Source organism: Ixodes scapularis, unplaced genomic scaffold, assembly GCF_016920785.2.
Source record: "Ixodes scapularis isolate PalLabHiFi unplaced genomic scaffold, ASM1692078v2 ptg000529l_1___fragment_2___debris__unscaffolded, whole genome shotgun sequence".
Lineage (NCBI taxonomy): Eukaryota > Metazoa > Arthropoda > Arachnida > Ixodida > Ixodidae > Ixodes > Ixodes scapularis.
In genome coordinates, this window is record NW_024609996.1 from 14,900 (window position 1) to 39,585 (window position 24,686).

The 24,686-nt window shown below is 43.9% G+C and overlaps 1 protein-coding gene across 1 annotated transcript; it reads left to right on the forward strand.

Moving 5' to 3' along the window:
* The first annotated feature begins 18,950 nt into the window (after window positions 1–18,950).
* LOC120846535 lies at window positions 18,951–24,109 on the forward strand. The gene is made up of 3 exons (XM_040218331.2): window positions 18,951–19,073; window positions 21,205–21,576; window positions 23,958–24,109. The coding sequence occupies exons 1-3, from the start codon at window positions 19,013–19,015 to the stop codon at window positions 24,107–24,109; spliced, it is 585 nt and encodes a 194-aa protein (XP_040074265.2). The 5' UTR covers window positions 18,951–19,012.
* Window positions 24,110–24,686: the final 577 nt, after the last annotated feature.

A 24,686-nucleotide genomic window follows, 5' to 3' on the forward strand; every position in this document is an offset into this window, starting at 1 on the left:
GCGAGACGCCGCTTCGGGATTGCGACACCAGCCCTTAATAATAATTGGGGTTGTGTGGATATTTAGACAGCGTGAAGATGGTCAGCCATTTCAAAGTTGCGACGAGTCACTTGCAGTATATTAGAAATTTAGCCAGTGCAGCACGACCGCTAGCTTAAGGTATTTAAAGTGAACCACAAAATAGTGGTACACGACCGCACACCGGTACGATGCTCATCCAGATCGAAACGGGCAGGGGTGAAGATTGAGCCCAGGATCCCTGGGTTCTGCAGCGCGAGCTTTCGCTCCACGTACTCCGAGCTGGTGTGCGCTAGCCCACTCGGCCACCGATACCCCTCACCGGCCCTTCGCCGACTCGACTGGAACCGGTCAACACCTCCTAGAAGAGAAGGCCGTAGCGCTCTTCTCGTGACGTCGCAAAAGAAGGCCATCGGGGGCGCGCGTCGAAGCGAAGGCAACGCGCGTGGATCGACCGTCGTAACACGCTTTTAGTCGTATAAGCGTGTCTTATTACCTAAACTGAAAGCTGCACATAGCAACTGATCTATAAAACATTTTATTACACAGGCAAAATATTACACCGCTAAATAATCAGTACGAAATGGCACAAGGTATGCGTATAAGACGTCTAAGAAAAATGTGATTGTTATAAGTCAAAACCAATGAGTCATGCAATTATAGCTCTAGAAATTCATGTTTTATACAGAAATACTTCGGCAAAATGGCGAGACACGCAGTGATTGGACACAGCAAAATAGATCACAGTTAAAAATGAGGTAGACGTAGTCAACGCGGACACGGCTCGACAAGTGTCACTTACGATCATGCAAGCGATGTTATCGCGTGCAGACACTGAATTCTTGAATCATATACCCCGGCTACATGGCAAAAGTAATGTAATTTCAATCGAATGACATAATGGGGTCGACAAATCAGCTTGCGACGCTCGTATAATCACTCAAGACCGTGAGTTGATTAAATCCCATATCATTTGATGAAAATATATTAACTTCTCCGTGTGGCAAGGGTGCTAAACTTACTATTTACAGTCAACTTATTTAATCATTTGAAACTTGCTATTTACAGTCAACCAAGGCAGCTCAAGCCCTATAGGCTCGAGCTGCCTTAGAACAAGATATAACTTATTTTGTATACAATTAAACCATTACCTTAATACAGTACAGAATCTAGAATAAACGCGGTAAAGGCAATACAATAACATTAGTATACATAAACACATAAGCACAAATAACACATTTCGTATAATCACACAAACTTGTAGTTCACCTTCCAGTGAAAACTAAAATATTACCACGCATATTTGCAAATGTTGACGCAACTGCACTGGGATAACGACGAAGAACAAGATTTGATTTTATCACAAAATAATTCTAAAAAAAAACCTGCAGCATTTTACTTGCGTCCCACATGGCCAAGAAAGCCCGCAAATAACTTGTTTCTTATCTGTCGATCGTACCCACACGTCCCACAATATCTGGCACGAAAACATTTGAAAACGAACTCCAAGAAGTCTCTCTCAGTCGAGAGAGAGGTCTATCCATAATCGACCAGTGTCATCGATGGCTAGTTGCCAAACATGTCACTCAAACTGTAGCAGGACCTGTTCCATGAATCCACGTAACTGCCGTAGTATTAAGCGAATACAAAAAAACTAGTGACGACTGAAAAACGACGGGAAGAAGGATAAAAAAAGACCACACACGAGAGCAGCGGCAGCAGTGTGGGAAGCTTAAAGGGGCCCTGTAATCATATTTAAGCGTCCACCTTTTTTGCGGTTTCCACGTCTCTTGAAGTTGAGGCAAGCCAACGGGCACGGAGAGAGTAACTAAACATCAGTGCGTCATATTTTAACCGGACGACGCGGAAACCTTCTCCACCGACGAGGGCGACCCGCGGTACCGAAAACGCACAAAAGGTGGTGTCTTTGGTCGTGGGCTTACTACTGGTCAGAGCCGCTAGAAGCTTCTTTTAGTCGAAATACGAAATATAAATGGCGCGAACCGTTTCAGTTATTTACAAAAGTAGTTTTTGTTCAGTATTTTAAATCAGAAAAGAAACGAATGCACGTTATAAATTATGGAAACAAGAAATGACCCGTCGACATACCCGCCATTAAGCGGTTGAAAAGGCGGCACATAAAAGAAAGGAGTAGTGGGATCAGGCGCCGACACGGAAAGGTCCCGGATGTACGCGGTGGCGCTGCGGTCGTATAGACAGGAGGATCCGACCGGCTCCGAGCGTTCCGAATGCCTTCGGCGAGAAGCTTTTTCTTGTGGTTTGACCGTTTCGCGGTATGGCAGCACGAAGTGGCTCCCATTCTAAACTGGTCTTTACCCCGTATTTGCTGTCGTTTGTGGCCAATGAAGTGTCATGCCGAATTAGTGTTTAGTCGAGCAGCAAATGCAATGAGAGCCGCTCTGGCTGCCCGCTGCATACAGCCTATCCAGAACACGCTTTAGTGGCGCACTCTCGCGCCGTCGACACGGAGTGCGGCAGCCGTGAGCGCTCGCGATGAGCCCACGGGCCACTACCCCTCCTCTAGTTCATGGCCACTCAAGCAACCAAGGACGTCATGAGGGAGGTTATTTTTTGCTTGTTTTTGTAATTTCAAATAAAGCGAATTTCGAGAAAAGAAAAGTTTCACTATGTTACTACGTTCAGTGCGCTCAGGTTCGGTGCAAATTAAAAACCAGTAAAAACGTCCTTGCAGGGCCCCTTTAAAGGGGCTCTGAACCCAGGAATTTAGTGCCCATAATAAGTGGCGCACGTTCTTTCCACGAGCCAGCAGCCGCCGGTGTGCGCGAGCACACGCAACCAAAATGACGTCGGAGACCGTTCGCGGTTAAGATGACAGTGAAATGTATGGGCTTCGGGCCAAAGAAGGATAAAGACAAGTTTTTCATCTACCCAGTGGTGTCTCGTGTAAAAGGTAAGCGATTAATTGATCTAACAAGCACGTAGCTTTCACTTGTAGAGATGAAAAGCCTGTCTTTATTCTCCTTTGGCCCGAAGTACATGCATTTCACTGTCCTCTTAAGCGCGAATGGAGGTCTTTGACGTCGTTTTCGTTGCGTGTGCTGGCGCACACCGGTGGCTGCTGGCTCGTGGAAAGAACGTGCGCCACTTATTGTGGGCTCTAAAATTTTTGGTTCAGTATCCCTTTAACGTTGTCGACCCATCTCTTGCTCGTGTGTGCTCCCTGCGGCGATGACTGCGTTTTTTTTCGGTTCCCTTCCCTTCTGAAAGTCACAGCGTTCCTTTTTAGATAGTCAGCAGCTTACACACAACGTAAATTTACCAGAATCGGAGCCCGTACGAGAGAAGAAAATTTCGCACCGGACCGTTCATTCGAAAACGGTCTGGGCAGCTGCGGGACTGCACGTAGTCCCGCGGTTATGAGAATAAACATATATGTAAAATTGGTTCTTCCAGCCTTGGCAGCGCGTTGTATATTACGTTTATATTATATATGTAATAAATTGTACAAGACTGCGCTTTCAAAACGTATATTAATGTCGGATAAACGCTGACGAGCACCACCGCACTACTCTACAAGAAACTTTTTTTTTTAACGTCCATGCCAGATGTTTTTTCACGTAGTTGCGCTATGGCCTTCCATCTCTGACATTGTGACGTAACCACTCGGAGCGCTATGGCCTTCTCTTCTAGGTGGCGTTGGGCCGGTACGTACAGCCGTGCAGCTCCCGGAGTGGCCGCTGCAAGAGAAACCGCGGCGTTATGATCGCGTCTAGTTCGGTTCTCGAGTACGGATCGGGGTCAGATTTCTAAAGCAAGCTCTTATAATGGTTTCCGAACTGAGTTATTCTAGTAACGTTGACGTGAATGAATCCCCATTAACGTCGAACATGAATGCAGCACTCCAGTCCTATAGCAGGGGCGTAAAAACGGGAGCAGAACAGGCGAATCCTGGGCACGGATATCGGTGGTCCACACAGAAAGAACAAGAAAGATATCGACAAAAGAAAACAGGTGAAAGTTTCCGTGACGAGTTGAGGTTGCTCGAGCGCTTGTCAACTTTATTTAGTTTAATACAATGCGCGATTCCGGTGGAGTTTTCTGCAAAGTAAGCCAGAAATTAGCACAGGAGCTTGAGTTGTCCCGCCTACGGCGCGAGTTTCCTACCTTTGGCAACGCTTCGTTGCTTCGCGCTCCTCGAGCCCGCGCGCGCAACCAAAGCACGGCGCAAGGCATCAAGCGTGTCTAGAGGCCGGGCGTTCAAAAGACACGCACTGCTGTTCCCATTCTGTCAGTCATTAAAGGGCTACTCCACCGATTTTTTCATTGTCTCCGATTTGCTTGAAATTTTGCTAAACTAACCAACAAACATCGCGAAAATAGTATCCCAAATATTAGGTCAAAATATTGTTTTTTTGCGAAGTTATTGAATTTACAGTTTTGGTCCTCACCGTGTTTTTCAAGCTCGAAGTCTCTACTGGCAACAATGAAAAAGTGACGTCAGTGGAAGGCAGGGGTTCACTCTTTGGGCTGTAGATTTTGTTTTAAACTGATTCGAAGCAGTTTCATGGTGTCAAATGAATGCTTGGGAAGCTCGCTGCAGTACCCGCGCTCCAGCACGGAACAAATGATTGGCATATTCTATTTTTTGGCTGCTTGCTCGACTGGCAAGCCTGCCTGCCACTGACGTCACGGCCCTGAAAAGCGCGCGTATATTTGAATGTTGGTTTTTGCATCATTTTCATTTGCCGATTTCGCAATAACTATTATGAATTTCGCGATTCTAAATAGCATACCGGAGAGAGTAAAGGCCGGGGAGTCAGAAAATATAGTTAGTTGGGGTAGCTCAAAAAATCGGTGGAGTACCCCTTTAAGCACTTGAGAAAGAAAAAAAATGCCCGTCCGTCGTCTCTCTCACGGAACGCCTCCTAAGCCTAGCAAAAGTAGTCAACCATAGCTGAGACTGAGGTGAACATTATAGAGTTATTTGAGGATGCATTGCTTCTAAATAGCTCATCTATCAGACACTGTCGATTTGGATGTAGTGCCAAGTTATTAAATGAGAATAAGGACTCGACAGAAGACGATGAGCACAATTCTGTATTAAACTATTTAAGACCGAACTCTTAAAGCATGCACGTATGTAAAAACCAAATATTTTTTTTTTCATAAAGCTTTTAAGCATCCGCTGGTCACCACGTTTTTGAGATCACCCCTCTTTGTCCTTGTTCTGCAACCAAATTCTTAATATAATTGCCGTTCGCATATTTGTTCACCTCGCCTAGCGCCAGTTTACCTATAGAACAGTGCGGGTACTTATCCTAGTCTGCACAAGAAAAGGCTAGTAAAAACTGGTAACTGGACCAGTTACTGCATTTTTCTGACCGCTACTACCTTTCACCAACTATTTACTACCCCAAATGTGCAATAGGTAGTAAAATGATAGTCAATACAGCCATTATTACCTTTTTACTAGTTATTTACTACCCCAAACGCGCGGGCAAGATGGCGGCGTTTGCTGCATCGCCGACGACCAACCTTAGCGACGCACCTATACTGTTTCGGATCACAGGGGGAGGTATTTACACACAATCATAGCATGAAATATTGTAGGAGTTGGGAGACGAGGTAGAAAGCCTTAGAGTGAAAAACCGGAAGTTCGGAACTGGCACCCCCGACCACCCCCCGGTGTCCGCCATGTTGTACGCAAAAGTGACTACTCGTCACGTGACATCACAGGAGCCGCGACATCACCGGTATGACGGCAGCGCCCAGAGCTGATGGATGCGAGTTTGTTCGGTGCGCGGTAGTCGTGATGTGCCTCTGCTTGCCGACGATTTCGGGCTTCTTCATGCTCTCTGACGCAGGTATAACGTTAAGATCTGAACGAAAGGGACTTTACACCTTCTTGCGCAAGATTGCTCTGGATATGAGCGCCTATGAGACAGCATCAGTCGCATCGCCGTAGTTGTGCACAGATTCTCGGATGTGTTCGAGGATCGATAGAACTTTTAGTGCTTCTAGCATGAACTTTTCAAATTCTCCTAGCTTTGTTTGAATGTTTGAATGTCTGAGAATCGATGTGAAATATATGCGTCGCACGTAGGGCCTAGGGGAAGTTGTTTCAGCCCTAAGTAACCAAAAAATCAAAGCAATTTTTAGCGACTAAGCTCTTGCGATCTTTACGTCTTGTACTAATCAACAATTTTACGAATTGTCAGTTGTCAAAGTTTTGATAGAACGTGCTGTCATTGCAATAACTTAAATTTAATCTCAGTTTTTTTTGTTTGTTTTTTAATCGGGCATTTGCTTAAGTGACGTGCACGCGAACTCTTACAAAGCATTCGAACCAATCATTCGGAAAAACATTGTTTACTAACGTTCATAAATCAGTTCATTTATCCCCCTTGAACTCAGAACACTGTTTACAAGTCTTAACATCACTAGGTATGTGACATACGTTACGTACCTAGTAACACATGTGACAAGCAGTTACTAGCTTCTAGATTGTAAATACTACAAACTTTTTTTTTAAACGTGCTCCGCTGGCTAGTGTATAGGAAAGAAAACATGGTCTAAATTGCTATAAAAATATAAAATATGTTATAATAAAAATATAAAATATAAAAAAGTACTCACCTTGATATGTAGCTTGAAACTTGACGTGGAGATTCGCAAGCCTCAATCATCTTCACGCATGCCATTTAGCTTTAGCTGTATTGTTTTGAAAACCAAGCGAATGTTGAATATGTTTAAAGTGCTTCATCCAGAATAGAACCATAGACCGCATTTCGTTTGACCTCTTGCAGTCTTTTGAAGCAATCTCCCATCAAGTAATAAATCCCTTTCACAACCACAGAAATCATCTTGGCACGTCATCATCCCCTTCACTCACCCAGGATCCTCTTTCAGAAGTGATCTCATGACATCTGTATGAAATAAACCCGTGATTTGTACCTGCCTATATCAAGGTAAACAACTTTACCACCTTCAAACAAAACAGGAGGCGCAGTGGACACTTGTAAAGCCAGCACCCCCTGCGCCTTAGACATTTAGAATCTACAAAAGTAGTCGACACCCTGATGCATCGTCTGGCGCTTGCCGCCATTCCATCGGATGCCATCCTTTTAGACCTGGACATTAAGCTAAGTGTGTTCGGTGGTTTCATCTGTTTCGCTCCGAACCCGGCATGTCGTCGACCTTACAATCCCGAATTAAAATCGATACCCTGATGCATTGTCTGGCGCTTGCCGCCATTCCATCGGATGCCATTCTTGTAGACTTGGACATAAAGGTAAGTGTGTTCGGTGGTTTCATCTGTTTCGCCCCGAACCCGGCATGTCGTCGACCTTACAATCCCGAATCAAAATCACTGCCTACAAACCAGCGTCCTCGGCCCTCCTGAAGGTACTACTTCAGAAAGCGGACGGCTGCCCAGGCTCTTGTCGAAGAAAGCGCTCTCTGTTGATATCCACGTAAAGGACGAGCGTGTTCTTCAGGGTACTGAATATGAGGAAGAGACAAGGAACGGACAACAATGACGTCGCACGCTATAAGGCCATCCCTCAATATTTTTGTTTGTTTTATTGGGGGTGGATGCTCGATTGCCACAACACAGGACACATCGTATCCTTAACTTTTAAGCTGCAGTAATACTGCTCGTTCATTACATGTATTATACAATATACATATCTGCAAGCACGCCTAAATTCGAAGCATGTTTTCTTCATACATATATGTGTGCTTCGAAGATGTCCGTGGACAGTTTTTGTCTGACCAACGTGGCAGTAGCGTCATGTCCGTGGACAGTTTTTGTCTGACCAACGTGGCAGTAGCGTCATTCAATAAAGAAACTCACGATGTCTACAGACAGTCTTTTGTACCATGTATTAGCAAGATGACCACGGCTCTTAGTGCATTTATAATTCTGGGCGTCACCATCTTGCTGCTGTTGTGTGGAAATAGTCTGTCTGGTAGCCTCGCTAAGGCATCTCCACGGTTGCGTGACCGGCGCCCAAAACAAAGCACGTTTCATCCACGGTGGCACTAGCTCTTGACGTGGACCTCTTGCCACTGTCCACATTGCGATGTTTATTTGTAAAATCCGAGAAAAACGAACAGCCCAAGGCTATTTTCACGAAAGCGTGTGCCTCTCCCGCAGTGCTCATCTCCTCGTCGACCCCGGGCCTTCGACAACATCAGGCTCGACAGCAGACCTTGAAATACTTAAATCGCTTCCACGAGTGAGCATTTCGTCCGACTAATATAAGCAGCCCCAGCCAGCGAAGCCTTCACGTACGAGCACGAGAGAGAGCCTGCGGCATGCTGTCTGACATGATGCGCCTCCAGTTTGCTCTGCCTCTGCATCAGATGCTTCGGCGTTTGTTCCTTGTGGGCAAGCGCATTTTCGGAATGTCAAATTATTTTCGTTTTTGTTCATTACAGGTACATTATAGGTTCTCGTAAACTGCAGTCAGGCTGCGTCCAGGAACTTGCACTTTGGCTATAAACCGGCCGGTACCATACATAGTCGGCGACGGGCTAATATACCGATCTCACTGAGACTTCGGCGCATCCGTGAGGCCGCCATAACTTTAGTTCACAGGAGGCATACGGCGGCGCACGAGAGGGCTCGTGACGGTACAGTGGCTTAAAGGGGATAGTGTAGTTACCGCTTAGCCTCCACCATCCATCGGGAACGGCCGCTCCTTGGAAGACGGTGTAGGTGGCGCTTCGATCCGCAGCTCCGTTAGGTGCCTCAACCGGCCGGCAGATAGAGGCACCCTAACACGCTTCATAACTAATATAAATACCTCAAAAACAATTATTCGTTTCCGGTGAAAATCCAGCGACATGATTTGTGTTTGAAGGTGAATAAAAATATGAAACTAGCAGACGACAGTGTAGTTGACAGCTGCGAATCGGCCGGAGCTGGCCGGAGCCAAGCTGACCAAGCGGCCAAGCCGGAGCCATAGCCGGAACGACGGTGCTGCAAACGCAAGCGCCACCCGCGGCCGTCTTCGAACGCTGTGCCGCTTCGCCGGTTTTGTTTTTTACACTACCCTTTTAGGCCACTGTAGTGACGGCTTGTGCTCTACACGCGCAGAGCTCCAACGAAGTTGCCGCACGTGCTGAAAGACTGAAGTTCCCTCGATGCATTGCGGCAGCGGTGGCGTAGTCAAACTAACTAGTGAGATCGGTCTATTAAGAATTCCTTCAGCGCGAGCTCGTCGCCTTCCATTGGGCTATGACTCCGCGTGAACCGAGGTCTTATGAAAGGCAAACAGCTTGCGCTAGAAACACCTACTGCATCTTTAATAAGTCAGTAGGTGCTCCAGCGCGAGCTGGAGCGCCTACTGAGCGATTACTGACTGCATTCTTAATTTTTCACCGTCAAACAAAGATCTGTCAAAAGGAACACCGAAGCAATATTGGTTTTGAATCTTACTGACTGCGTGCCGAACAGAGGGACGCAATATGTAACTAGTATGTGAGGGTCTTCAAACCAGAGACATATAATGTACAACTATGAAATTTCCAAAGTAACAACAAACTTGTTTTATATATTTGTATCTCACACAAATATGTTGTTTTTTCTTTTTTTTTTGTTTTTTTTTCCCCGTGGCAATCACGCAATTTCTGGTATGAAATAGTTTCACTTTAAGTCCTATTGCAGCCGACCTACTATCCCATGAATTTAATCGGGCGGCTTTAAAATTGCATCGTCACGGTGCTAATTGAGTGTTGTGTTTAGCTATCACCGACAATATCAATCACGCACGGTGAATGCGTCCTGATACCGTGAACATGCTATTTACCGGCTGAATCAGTTACCGGCTAATTGCTTTAGCCGGTAATAAAAAAAAGGTGCAGCCTTTCCACTTTCGTGAAGAAGGAAGACCAGCGGAGCTGTATTCGATTATACTCCGTTTCATCTTATGTTGTACCGCAGCGAAGGCTAGAAGCGCGAGCTCATAGCGTTGGCAGCCGCCCTTAATGCACGAGAGCTTGTGCCGTCGAGATGTGCCCTAGAGCAAGGAGCTCGCGCTTGTACCCTTTCCCGCGGTGCATCATAAAGGTAAATATAGTAACTCGATACACTCTGTGCTTCTTCTTCGTCGTCGTCTGTTTTTCGCGCTGTTTCCTACGATGAATAGACCGACCTCACCAGCTAGTTTGAGTACGCCATCGCTGCCGACATGCATCGTGGGAGCTGTAGTCTTTCTGCACGCGCGACAAGCCTGCTAGAAGTCTGCGCGAGCAGAGCACGAGGCAGCATGAGCTGTGTCGTGAACTGGCGTCTGCCTCCTACGAACTACAGTTATGGCGGCGTCACGCATGCGTGGAACGCTTGGTGGGATCGGTCTATTCCCGCCGACGTGCCCAACTATCCATTCTTCTATTACAGTTGGAAAGGTTGCCGCCATCTGCGAGTGACGGCGGAAACCATACGGGTTGTGTGCTTGCCGCCGACGCTTATAGATGGCGGTAGCTGTCCAGGTAGGTTTGTGTCGACATACACGGACACGATCCTGGAGAACCTAGCCGTTAACAGCTCCGCTGTAAAAAAAAAAAAAAAAAAAAAAAACGAGTGCCGTGATTATGCATTTTTAGCACTCTTTGACTTCATTGAATCGTAGCGTCGGCTGCGGTCGTTCTCAAGGTCAAGCAAAGTTTCTTTTATTTTTCCTTTCCTTTTTCGTTTTAAATTTACTATTTGCGTTTGAAGCAACACAACCACTTTTGGAAGCATGACCAATATAGTGACAAAGAAGTTTTTTTTTATTATATCTATATGCGAGCAATTGAACTCTCGCTTAAGTTCTTATACCATATTTTATCGAGGTTGCCTATTATCAGTCGTATATTTTTCTTGCCCATTTTTTCGGCAGTTTCTTCTTTTTATTTGTAGTGTCTCTTGTCTTTCGAGTTGCTTGCGTGTAATACTGATCTTTAAAATAATATTTTGTGACTTAACCTTACTTTTATTTTTATATTTTATTTCAATACCTTAAATGCCATACGGCGTTACAGAAGGGAGTGGGAAAAAAGCAAAAGTATAAAAAAATAGAATTCAACCCATAATTGTAAACATAATAGCTTTCAAAGGAACGTCTGTGATTGTGGCGATGGAGGTTTCAGTCATTAATAGTCCTGGGGATGAAAGAATAAATAAAGAGCGTCGTGCGACTGAAAAAGAAGGGAAATTTTCCCTCCGGACCAGTGAAACCAATGTAGCAATACGGAAACACTTGCCAAGATTACATGTCCGCGTGTTTTTTTGTTTTTTTTTTGGGGGGGGGGGAGTGTTGAAGAGGGCTTGTTTTTTGTTTGTTTGTTTGTTTTTCCCCACAGATTTGGTTTCCTTCGGTGTTTAGTTTCGATATCTGATCCAAAATCGCCGTTTTTCGGACCTTTTGTCGAAAAAAACAGGAGAAGGGCATGGCATTCTAAAATCACCAGAGAACATACTCCAATCGTAATACAAATATTTGGAGAACTTCCCGCTACTCATCAGAGCAGAAAACGATATAAAAGGTATGGTTCGCAAAAACAAAAAAAAACAAAAAAAACAGCCTCGTGGACAGTGCAGTGCGGTACGCGTACTAAACCATCCAGTTTTCGTGTTTTTTTTTGTTTTTTTTCTTTTGTAAGGGCAATTCTAGTTCGAGTCTTTTTCGGCCCTACCCAATTTCGATTAAAAAACCGGCTAAAGGGTTACTTTTCGTGTTTTTAAGTCCTTTTTTCCGATTTTGACATATATAAAAAAACTGATAATGTGCTCTCGAGCCGGTTTTTATCAGATAATAACTGGCCTAAAAAATACTTTGGGCGTTTTTTTTTTTTTTTTTTTTTTTTTTTTTTTTTTTTTGGGGGGGGGGGGGGGGGGGGATTTTTCCGAATTTTGATCAAAATCAAAAGCAAAGTTACTTTTCTTTTTTTTTTTTTTTGCCTTTTTCGATTTTGATGAAACCAGCTTCAGGGTTATTTCTCGGGGTTATTTCGACCTCTCTTATTTTGATAAAAGCCGCCTCGAAGGTTACTTTTCGGGGGAGAAGGGGGTAGTTTCGGTTGTTTCCGATTTCGATAAAACCTCGCGAAGGTAACTTTTTGGGGTTCTTTCGCCCTTTCCCGATTTTAATAAAAACGGCCCCTAGAGTTACTTTTAGTGGTCTATCGGTATCTCCTGATTTCCATCAAACAAACTAAAAAATTACATTTCGTTTTTTTTTTTTTTTGCTCTTTTCCGATTTTGATAAAAAGCGGCTAAAATTACAACTTTTCGATGTTTGTCATCATATACCAAAGACACGGAGCCTTAATTTAACCTCACCTTTTCTTGCTTATCCGCAGGAATGCTAGTGAACGTGACACCCTTGAAGCTGATCAACCTTGAGGTACCGCGGGCGCCCAAGGAAGGCGACTTCTGGCAACTGCGTTGCAGATACGAACTGGAGGATGCCGTCCACTACGTCACAAGATGGTTCGAAGACGGAAAATAATTTTATCGCTTCGATGAGTCCGGCGGAAATGTCTTCAGAGTGGTCGAGGTCAACGTGGACGTAAGTCAAGCACTGTCATCACTCCCGTCGTGCTGTAACCCCCAGAACAGCGAAAAGAGGGCGCCACAGACGGCTGCTTGTCAGCACCTGGTGGCCAAAAAGGGCAACTCTGGGCAGGCTGTGCCGCCGAACAATCACTATAATGGCCGTCACCTCAACAACCGAATCCAATGATGTCCGGCTTCTGTCAACGTGTTTTTGGTTTTTAGCAATGAAACGGCGCGTTACGCGTGGACTGCACCACTCTGCCGGACGGCAGTGGGTCAGACATTTTAATACAAAACCAAATCACGGGTTCGCTACAGCCCTCCCCAGTTTCAAAAGTGCAACATTACGCCACTAAATCAAGTCAGTGCCGTTTATTGCTGATTAACAAGAAAACTTATCTGAATTCCCACGGAACCTAATCAAGAAGGAGGACATCCCCTAGTCCATAAAGACGGTTCATGATAATATTTCTGATATAGACATTTCTATGCACCTAACGTCTCATATGTCTTCAGTCTTTCGCTCAAGCTTGCTCGGACAACGTGCAAGAATAGGTTTCGCGGAATGCTTGCAGCTGGTGAAACCTTGTGAGCAACATTTCTGACTGACTACGTTTATTTTTATTTATTTTTTTCTTAGAGCAAGAAAAATGATGGCAGAGAACAGTGCATATCATTTGTCGAGTATATTTAATTTGTCGATATATAGCTCAGGATAGACATTCGGTACTCCGTCATTAGTAGTAGTAAAGTTTGTTGGATCAGATGCGTTGACAATGACGGTGAGATTTAGTTTTCGTTGAGTAAAAGCAGTGGATTATGTTCTTCGTTAATTTAACGGTGCATCTGATTCCATCATCCAACTCACCCACGGTGATTTCGACGGATTTCTTGAGGCTGCTGGATGACACAGCAAATCAACCAGGTGCCGGTTGGAAGCGGTGCAGATAATAATAATAATGATAATAATAATCTTCATTTTTCAGGCACCCTAAAACGGCCGAGCGGCCTTCTCTTAGGTACACCAATTCGTACAATAGAAACTCTTAAACAAAAATCCTATTATGAAGTGACCAAAAGTTCGTCCGACTGACAGCGAAATGTAAGCAGGGGTGTGGTGATGTCAACTTGAGGTAGCACAATGCTGTTATATAATGTCTGTAAACGAGAAAGAGGTAACACACGGCATGGTGAGCAAATATCAAAACCGGTGAGCTGTCTCGTCGCGCGGAAAGGAACATGGAAATTGATTTTACTAATAAGCCATGAAGAATCAATGGCACCATTAATGATCTTATGCAGGAATACCAAGTCAAGGACTGTTCTTCTGTGTGATAAAAGCTTCAGCGAAAATCTACTCAGTAAGCATTCATAGTCTTAATACACGCGTCGTCCAATCTATCTATCATGAACAATTCGAACAAATCTTTTCTCCACACATTCTATGATCAAAGCCTGTGTTACAGATATTGAATTCCAAATCACAGAAGCAAACTCAAGCCTTGAAACCACTAAGGAATGAAAAAGATGTATTGGACAATGGGGCTTTTTAATATGCTTGCATGGTCAAACGCGATATAACCCCTAGAACTTTCATTGCAGAGCTGACAACAAAAGAGACATGATTTTTAATAGTTAATCCGCAGTCAATGAACACACCAAGATCCCTGACAATTGACACTCGTTCAATCGAATTTCCCTCAAGATGATAAGTGTTATTTATGATCACACGGCGTCTGCACAAAGATATCACTTTTGTCTTAAAAGGATTAAGAAATAACTGATTTTGTTTACACCACTGTGCTATATTAGACACATCATGTTTTATCAGATCACAATCTAAAGGACAGTGAACACTCCTAAACAACTTGATGTCCTCTGCAAATAAAAGCAGTTCAACGTTCTTTACACATGACGCTATATCATTTATAAAAATTGAAAACAGTGGAGGACCCAAAATTAATTCCTGGGGTCCGCCTGATATTGAAAAAAAACTCTTGGGAATAACTGTCAGCGACCCGCACACTATTTTATCGAAAAGACAAACAACTCTTAAACCAGTTACACAATTCTGGACAGACACCATACAGATGTAACTTGGGCAAAAGCAACACGTGACTCACTCTATCGACGGCTTTTGACAAATCAAAGTATATTGCATCTACCTGTTCTCCATTTAAAACAAACGGCACACTGTAATCTAAAAAGGTACACAAATTTGTTTCCACAGACCTACCTTTTAAAAAACCGTGCTGCAAGGGCGTTAATTTTTGACGGAAATAAAAAGTCATCCTGCTATTCACAACAACCTCAAAAACCTTGGAAAAACCACAAAGCAGGGAAACTGGACGGTAGTTCGCAACTATAGATGCGTCACCGCCTTTTAAGATAGGAACAAAGACTGTTTTTTTCCAAAGCGAAGGGAAAACGCCTGAACTGAGTGACATATTAAAAGTGTGTTTCAAAATAGGAATGAACAGCTGACCGCAACCTTTGATAACAAAGCCTGGTACACCATCCACGCCAGAAGAAAACTTGGGCTTTAACTTTCTTATCGCCTCGGCAATATCAAGAGAGTCCACTCTTATGGAACTCAAAAAATCGTGACAAATCAGCTCCTTATCCTCCGGTTGAACTGATTGCTGATTGTCAGAGAAACATTTGGCAAAATAATCAACGAAAACATCTGCAACTTCATGAGGTGATGAAACATAGCCCGGGGCGTTATCTGAACAGGCACGTAAGCACATGATAGGACTAACGTCACGTGTGTGTTGCTTCGTGAACTTCCAGAAAGTCTTCGGGCTGCGAAGCAAGCTATTTTCTACGCTGTCAAGATGCATGCTTTTATCGCGCTTGAACAGTTTCTTCGCCAAGGCCCGATATAAACTGAATTTGGTGTACATAAGTGAAGAGCAACATTTTTTAAAAAGACGGTGGAAATGTTCTTTCTTGACAAAATAACATTTTAAATCCCTAGAAAACCATTCAGGATATTTGGATGGCTTTGTTGAACGATTCGGTAGAAAAGTGTCAATGGCATCTTTTACAATTGTTGTTAGAGTCTCGGTAGCACGATCGACCTCAGACATGGCGAGAACGTTAGACCAGTCGAAAGTTTCAATATATTTATACAAGCCAAGGTACTCTCCTTCTAAAAAAACTGTAAGCTAATGGCTTTGACGATGTCCACGACTTCCACGGAAGAGATAACTGGACTATTAAAGGTGGATGAAACTTATCAACTTGTACCGAAGGATCGGAAGCCAGACTTAAGCTTAGAATGTGGAAATTTGAAAGAACGAGATCTAAGATATTACCTGCGCAATTCGGTATTGAATTTAGTTGTTCTAGACCACTCAAGTTAATAAAAGACAACAAAGAAAAGGCCTTTCTAGCTGTTAACGTATTATTGTTTAAAGCTTGCAATGGACCACTCTATACGCGGAAGATTAAAATCTCCGTATATCTGAACACGAAACTTGTCAAAATCGATCTGCTTACCGAGAGATTCAAAATGTTTAATAAAAGTGGCTTCATCAGATAACGGGGGAAAATAGTACGTTCCTATCAGGTAATTAAATCCGTCACTTGCCTTAATCTCGATCCAAACACATTCTGAATAAGTTTCGAGATCAAACCGCCTATGCGATGCCAAGGAAACTTTAGTTGCGATTAACACGCCCCCTCCCATCGTTTGCCCCGTACACAAGTAGTCTCTATCCCTTCGATAGACCGTGTAGTTGGGGTTGAAGTAATTAGAGACTGATATACCATCACAAAGCCAGGTTTCGGAAGTACATATAATATCATGACTTAAATTAGTTGAATTGTACAAAAACTCGTCGGCCTTAGTCCTCAGGCCTCGTACATTTTGGTAAAACACGCTAAGTTTGTGCGTCATGAACGGTTTCTACTCCGTCATCAGTATGAACACGAGACTGGTCCAGTCGACCAAAGAACTGATGGAAAATGCTACCTTCAGGCCACACCTCGGATTTGTTAATTGCGTCGAAAACTGACTGGTCACCCGAGATGTGGAACGAAGAGTATGTGTCAAATCGTGTAAACATTTTTGAACACAGGACCTGCCTCCCCGCTACGAGATGTTCGATAAGTGCAAGATACAGTACACAAGAGGTTGTGACCATACCACAGCCCTCCTGCCATGGTATGGTGCTAAAAATAATTTAATCGGGCTCCATTTGCCTCAGCAGACGGCGGCGCCACTATTTACATTTTACAGCGAAGCTGTTTTTGGCTAGGGCCCCGCGAATTTTTCGTGTGCGGCAATAGAAATGGCGTCACAGCTTCGTGACGTCAAATGATGTCACGACTTCGTCTCACATGACGTCAATTTCCTGCTAAATTTTGCGGGGAAATTGACGTAACGTGACGTCAACACCAATGCAGTTTCCCCGCTAAATTGAGCGGAAAAATATCTCCTCCAAATTTAGCGGAAAAATTTCCCCGCTAAATTTAGCGGGAAATTGACGTAACGTGACATGAAGTCGAAACGTCACTTAACGTCACAAAGTCGTGACGTCACATGACGTTATGAAGCCGTGACGTCATGACGTCACGGCTTCATCATGACGTCAGCCCCCCCCCCCTTCCCCCCGGGCAGTAAAGGGAGAAGAAAATAATGACGTCACGAAAGGTTTCGTGCTCGTCGACTCGCAGAGCCAGCGTCGTGTATTGTCGGTGGTTCATGCTTCTAAAAGATGTCAGCTGAATGTAGGGAGATACACGAAGAGAGAGAGAGAGAACAAAGAGGACAAACACACTGCTGGACTAGCAACCGTTTACTGAAGATCTTCTTCCACACCTATTAGTTTCATATATCGGAACGGATGGGTGTAGAAGAAGAAGAGGTTTATCTTCAATAAATGTTTGCCAGTCAGCAGCTCCGAGCATCTTTCTACAGAAGAGGCAGGCACCTCAGCGAATCTGAGCAGCTTACGCAAAGCTGAGATGAAACGAGGTAGGGATTGCCAGTTGATCGTTGTGCGAATGATTCAATTAGAATTGCGCCTGCTTATTTTATGACATGACGGCTCGACCAACCAATGACGTTCGGCGGAAGCGAGCAGCTGCATATTTTCGCCCACATTCGCGGTTTTTCCGTAGCTTTTTGAACTCTCGCCATTCTCGGTCGGTCACTGCGAGCGAGGAAGTTTAAAATATTAGGCGAGCAAAATTGATCATAATGTATCACCTGAGACTGTGGTTCGGAAAAAATTAAAATTTTGAGTCGAAAAAAAGACAACAGGGGAGAACGTCAGAGTGTTTTTAGACATTCTCTTTTGTCTTTTCCTTGAACTTGAAAGTTCCTTAATTTTTTCGCACCCCAATCTCAGGTATCACATTATGATGAATTATCACCAGCTCGCTTGCACACTCACTTTTGTTGTTTTTGTTTTTCATTAAGAAGAGGACGTTTTTTATGAGAGGATTGCTTGTGGAGGCTACAGGACTGACGTCATGCTCTCTCCTAGTATATTTAACCCCCTTGGGTGCAACAATTCAGTGCAAGAAAATCACTATACAGTGATTTTCAGGAATTTGGCTCAGGAATTATTTTCAGGAATTTGGCTCAATTCCTGAAAACAAGTATTCTGTTGCCACTTTATCAAATATTCGCTGCTGCTTTTGAAAATAGGTCATGCAGCCCTGATTACCCCTGATCAATGCATGCCAGTTAAAATTCACTGTATAGGGGAATTAAAGGACATCATGAAATATTGTACTAAAATGCTTGTACTTTAGTTTGGAAGTGCATTATATTTATAGTACTTTACTTCAAGCACATTGCATCCGGTGTACTTACTACTTTACTTGAAGTACATCGCGTCTAATTTACTGTGTACTTTACTTGAAGTACCTTTTAGATGTACTTTACCCAACACTGTCATACATATATGCTTGCTTCGAACATGTCTCAAGACAGTTTTTGTCTGACCAATGTGACAGGAGCGTCATTAAAGGAGCGCGTCACATAACGTCTGCACAACTTTCTTTGTATCCTGTATGACCACGGCTTTTAGCGCCTTTAGACCTCCGGGCGTCGCCATGTTGCCACTGTCGTGTGTGACTGTCTGGTAGTGAAGCCTGGATAAGGCGTGCCCACGGTTGCGTGACCGGCGCCCAAAACAAAGCACGTTTCATTCACGGTGGCAATAGTTTCTGAAGCGCAGCTCTTGCAACTGTCCACATTGCGATGTTTGTTTTAAAAAATCCCAGCGAAACGAACAGCCCAAGGCTGTTTCCACGAAAGCGTCTGCCTCTCCCGTAGTGCTGATCTCCTCCTCGACCTTGGGCTTTCGACAACACCACCCTCGACAGCAGCCCTTGAAAGTCTTTGATCGCTTCCATGTGCGAGCATTTCATCCGTCATATAAGCAGCCCCAACCAGCGAAGTCTTTACATACAAGTGCGAGAGTGTGCGGCGTGCTGTCTGACAACATGATACGCCTCCAGTTTGCTCGGCATCTGCATCAGACGCTTCGGCGTTTGTTCCTTGCGGGTAAGCGTATTTTCGGAACGTCAAAGTCATTTCCGTTTTTGTTCAGCGCAGGGACATTATAGCTTCTCGTAAACTGCAGTCAGACTGCGTTCAGGAGCTGGCATTCTGGCAATAAACCGGCCTGTACCATACATAGTTGGCGATGAGCAAATTGAGAATTCCTCCAGCGCCAGCTCGTCGCCTTCCATCGAGCTTTGGCTCCGCATCCACCAAAGTCTTATCGAAGGCGGAACAAATACCGCATTCTTAATCGGTCACCGACGAACAAAGACCCGGTAGAAGGAACACCGAAACAATGCTGGTTTTGAATCTTACTGGCTGTGTGCCGTGCAGGGGGACGGAAGATGTAACTAGTATGTGAGGGTCAGGAGTCAGAAACATATAATGTACCACTATGAAATTTCCAAAGTATCACAACGGACTTGTTTTATATATTTGTTTCTTTCAGAATGATTCTTTGTTCCCTATGGCGACCCTATACGACCCGATCGAGTCAATCAGGCAGCTGTAAAGTTGCATCGTCACGCTGTTAAGTGATTGTTGTGTTTTTCTATCACAGACGATGTCAATTACGCACGGTGAATGCGTCCTGATACCGAGACTATACTATTTGCCGACTGAATCAGTTACCGGCTAATTGCTTTCAACACTAATAAAAAAAAAAAAAAAACGAGAGCCGTGATTATGCCTATTGGCGCTGTAGCGTCGACTGAGGTTGTTCTCAAGGTTAAACGAAGTCTTTTATTTATCATTTCTTTTTCCTTTCAAGTTTACTATTTGCGTCGGAAGCAACACAATCACTTTTGCAAGCAAAAATGGCCAATATAGTGACTGCGATGTTTTTAATCTATCAATATATGAGCCATAGATCACTCGCGTATCTTCTTATACCACATTCTACAATGTTGCTTATGATCAATCATATTATTTTTCTTTTATATTTTTCTGGCGGTTTCTCTTTCTTTAATTTACAGCTTTTCTTGTGCTTCGAGTTTCTTGCTCGTAATAGTGATCTTTAAAAAAAATAGTTTGTGACTCAATTTTACTTCCTGAAAAAGAAGGAAAATTTATCGTTTGCAGGAGTGGAACCAATGTAGCCGCAGTTACGTGTCTTCGGGTTTTATTTTTCTTCGGTACTTCAGATGTTTTATCGTTGGTTGTTTTTCCTTCCACAAATTCGTTTTTTTTTTTTTTTTTTTTGTGTATTTAGTTTTGATGTCTGATCGAAAATCGCCGCTTTTCGAAGCTTTTGTCGGAGAACACAGGATAAGAGCATCGAATTCCAAAATCACCAGAGAACATACTCGACTCGTGACGCGAAATTTGGAAAACATTCCGTTACTGATAAGAGCAGAAAACGAGATAAAAGGTGCGGTACGCAAGCAAAATCTGCCTCGCGGACAGTGCGTGTGGTCCAACTCCTGGCCCATTGGGTTTTCGTTTTTCTTTTTTCTAATGCAAGGACAACTCTAGTTCGAGTTTTTTTTTTTTTTTTTTCGGCCCTGCCCAATTTTGATAGAAACTGGCACAACAGTTACATTTCGTGTTTTTCAGTTTTTTTTTTCCGATTTTTATATATACAAAAAACAACTGATAATGAACCCTCCAGCCGGTTTTTATCAGATAAAAACTGGCCTAAAAGTTACTTTCGGCGTTTCTTCTTCTCTTTTTTCCGGTCTTTCCCGAGTATGATCAAAACCGCCTCTAAAATTACTTTTCGGGTTTTTTTTTTTTTTTTTTTTTTTGCTGCCTTTTTTTTATTTTGATAAAACCGGCTTCAGGGTTACTTTCCGGCCTCTTTTAATTTGATAAAAACCGACTCAAAGTTACTTTTCGAAAGAGGTTTTTTTTCGTTTTTTTCTGACTTAGATAAAACCGACTCGAAAATACGTTTTCGGGGGTCTTATTAGCCTTTTCCCGATTTCAATAAAAATGTGCTCGAGAGTTACTTTTCGGGGTTTCGATCTCTCCTGATTTTGAGAAAACAAAGTAAAAGAATTACTTTTCGTTTCCCCCCCCCCCCCCTTTTTTTTGTAAAGACCGGCTAGAAAGGTTATTCTTCGGAGTTTCTTTGTATATACCGAAAACACAGAACCTAGATATAACATCATTTTTTCTTGCTCATCCGCAGGAATGCTAGTGAACGTGACACCCTTGAAGCTGATCAATCTTGAGGTGCCACGGGCGCCCAAGGAAGGCGACTCCTGGCAACTGCATTGCAGATACGAACTGGAGGATGACGTCCACTACGTCACAAAATGGTACAAGGACGGAAAAGAATTCTTTCGCTTTGATGAGTCCGGTGGAAAAGTCTTCCCAGTGGTCGGGGTCAACGTGGACGTAAGTCAAGCATTGCCATCATCCCCGTCTTGCTACAACCCCCAGAACAGCGAAAAGAGGGCGCCACAGTCGGCTGCTAGTCAGCACCTGGTGGCCGAAAAGGGCAACTTTGGGCAGGCCGTGTCGCTGATTTGCCTCAAAATTGGCTCAAGACACCGATACAGATGGCTCTACGAGCTCCCCAAGTATTGTGTGAAAAGAAAAAAAAATTCGCGAAGTTATTGAATTTTCGAATTTCGTTTTCATCGTGTTTTTCAAACCGGGAGCCCCTATCTGGCGACATTGAAGTGTGACGACAGAAATGGTACAAAGTGGGCAGTAAGCCATGTTCCCAACTGATTACAAGACGTTAGATGGTGGGAAAAGAATGTTTGGTAACTGATTCACTGAAAAGAACGCAAAAAACATTCGACATACTCTGTTTAAGACTACATGCACGACCTGAAAGTCTGTACCATGTGTGACGTTACACCCCTGAAGAGCGCGCGAAAATTTGAATGCCGGTTTCGGCATCGTCTTCATTTGCGGTTTTCTCAATTGCTCTTTTTGAATTTCGAAAAAATAAATAGCATACCATGACGACTGAAGTCCGGGTAGTCGGAAAATGCAATTTGTTTAGGTAGCTCAAAAAACGGCCGGAGTACCCCCCTTTAAGAACCGAAGTCAATCAAGTCCGGCTGCTGGCGAAGTGTTTTCGGTTTTTAGCAATGAAATGGCGCCGTTATGCGTGGACTGAAACACCTTCCGTCGGAGGGCAGTTGGTTAATTATTTTATTACCGAAACCATATTACGAGTTCGATACAGTCTTCCCTAGTTTGAAAAGCTGCAACATTACGCCACAAGATCAAGTCAGCGTAGTTTATTTCTTATTAACATGAAAGCTCCTCTGAATTGAAACGGAACCTAATCAAGAAGGAGCATATCATCTAGTCCAGGGGTGGCCAAACAGCGGCTCGCGAGCCGCATGCGGCTCTTTGGTTGACCAAGTGCGGCTCGCGGATCCCTCGTAAGGGGACCCCCCCCCCCCCCCCCCCCCTTCCCGCATTTCCCCAGGAAAAACAGAAGAGATTTCAGGCAGAATAAAGTACGGCTACCGGTTTGGCAGCCTTGTACCTCCATACGTACTGTCGTACAGCCTTGTGCAATCATACGTAGTCAGACTCCAAACAAAATTTAAACTTGCCCCCCCCCCCCCCCCCCGTAGCTCTTAGAAGTTTCGTGGTTTCGTTTGCGGCTCTTAGGCCTGGTCGGCCTGGCCACCCCTGATCTAGTCTATGAAGATGGTTCTTGAGAATATTTCTGTATAGACATTTATGTGCACCTAACATATCATATATCCTGAGTCTTTTGCTCACGATTGCTTGGACATAGATCACCCGTCGTCATACAAGAATTGTTTAGCAAAATGCTAGCAGCTAGTGAAACCTTGTAAACAAAGTTTGTGACTCATTGCGTTTAACTGTTTCTTTTTTTTTTACGGTAAGAAAAACGATGGCAGAGAACAGTGCATATCATTTGTCGAGTATATTCAATTTGTCGATATATTGCTTAGGATAGACATTCAGTACTCCATCGTCAGTAGTAGTAAAATTTGTTGGATCAGATGCGTTGACAATGACGGTGAGATTTAGTTTTGGCTAAGTAAAAGCAGTGGCTTCTGTTCGTTAATTTAACGGTGCATCTGCTTTCCTCATCCAACTCATCCACGCGTTGATTTGGATGGATTTCTCGAGGCTGCTGGACGACGCAGAAAATCAACCGTCGGTGCCGGCTGGCAGCGGTGCAGATACAGTATACAAGAGGTTGCGGCCATACCACAGCCCTCTTGCCGTAGTATGGTGCAAAACAATTATTATTTTGGGCTCCATTTGGCTTAGTATAGATGGCGGGGCCACTATTATATTTTTTTAGCTAATTTTCGTGTGTTCTTTTTTGGGTCTAGCGAAGAGGCATCCATGGACAAAACCCGTCTCACAGCCTGCATGATAACAATCAATCAAAAAAAAAATACTACAGCCCACAAAAAGGGAAAAATGAAAGGCGAAAACAGTACAGTAAAAGAACGCTGTGGTTCTCCCGCGTACTCTCCTATCTGTCTTCCTTTCAACGTGAAACGTTCATTGGCTAGGTTTATGGCATTCTGTGAAGCCGCAAAAATGAAGCCAGGATAAAAGCGTGGCCGTGAGGCTCGCCACTGAAAGTTGAAGTGCTATTTGACAGGAAAGCCCTGCGGGGCATCCGCTCTGCGTCCGGCAAATAGCTCCAAATATTGCTATCGAGTGTACATGCCGCGCTTTAAGCCAGTCGCTAACCGATGAAGAGTGCCGACAGCGTAGACGGCACACGTTTTACGTGCAACACAATTGTCCACCAATTAGTCGTGCATTTGTTTTTAGCGCTGTTTTTTTTTTTTTTTGTCCATAGACATGTATTGTTTAAGCACGGGAATCAGTCCAAACATAAACGCATGGCCTGTTGTTTTTATGATGATATCGGTCTACACATTCAAAATGCTATAGCCGGAATCGACCTAAGTCTTTCAGGTACCGTCGTCTTTACTCGAGGATGTCATTCTGAACTGCGGCGCCGTTTTGAATTTCTCGAAGCCCAAGTTTCTCAGCAGATGATAGACAGTAAACACAAAGCACAACAGAAGCACGTCGTCTTCTCTGAGGAAAGTGGCGATATCCCTTGAAATTTCACCTCGACGGACATGCAAATTTTCAAAGCCACCGACGTTAACCCGTCGTATTTAGCCATCCTCTCGGGTGCTACTTCAATGGCGTGTTCATAGTTTCGTTGCCTAGCAAAGGGAGCTGACACAAAAGCCGGTCGCGCTTTGTTTTGAATTTGATTAAAAACAATTGATTTGTTTTTTAATCCGACCCCGCGCATCACGAATATCAGAAAAAGTAGGCTATTTCATGCACGCATCACCTAGAAAGACGCCTTAGAAGTTGCATCGAAACCACGCCCCTCCGCGGCAGCGGAAGATGGCACTAAAGGGAGAAGGGGAAAATGACGTCACGAAAGGTTCCTCGCGCGTGCTCGTCGACTAGCAGAGCCAGCATCGTGCATCGTCGGCGGTTCATGCTTGTAAAAGATGGCAGCTGAACGTAGGAAGATACACGAAGAGAGAGAAAGGCAGAAGAAAGAGGACAAACACACTGCTGGACTAGCAACCATTTAATGAAGATCTTCTTCCACACCCATTAGTTTCATATCTCGGAAAGAATGGGTGTAAAAGAAGAGGTTTATCTTTAGTAAATGGT

What these genes read in the sequence shown, in the direction of transcription:
- LOC120846535 (XM_040218331.2), top strand. Translation starts at nt 19,013, where the DNA reads ATGATACGCCTCCAGTTTGCTCGGCATCTGCATCAGACGCTTCGGCGT. An exon ending in TCGGCGTTTGTTCCTTGCGG is followed by an intron (nt 19,074 to 21,204) that starts GTAAGCGTATTT and finishes GCTCATCCGCAG; the next exon opens with GAATGCTAGTGAACGTGACA. An exon ending in TGGCTCAAGACACCGATACA is followed by an intron (nt 21,577 to 23,957) that starts GATGGCTCTACG and finishes TAAGTCTTTCAG; the next exon opens with GTACCGTCGTCTTTACTCGA.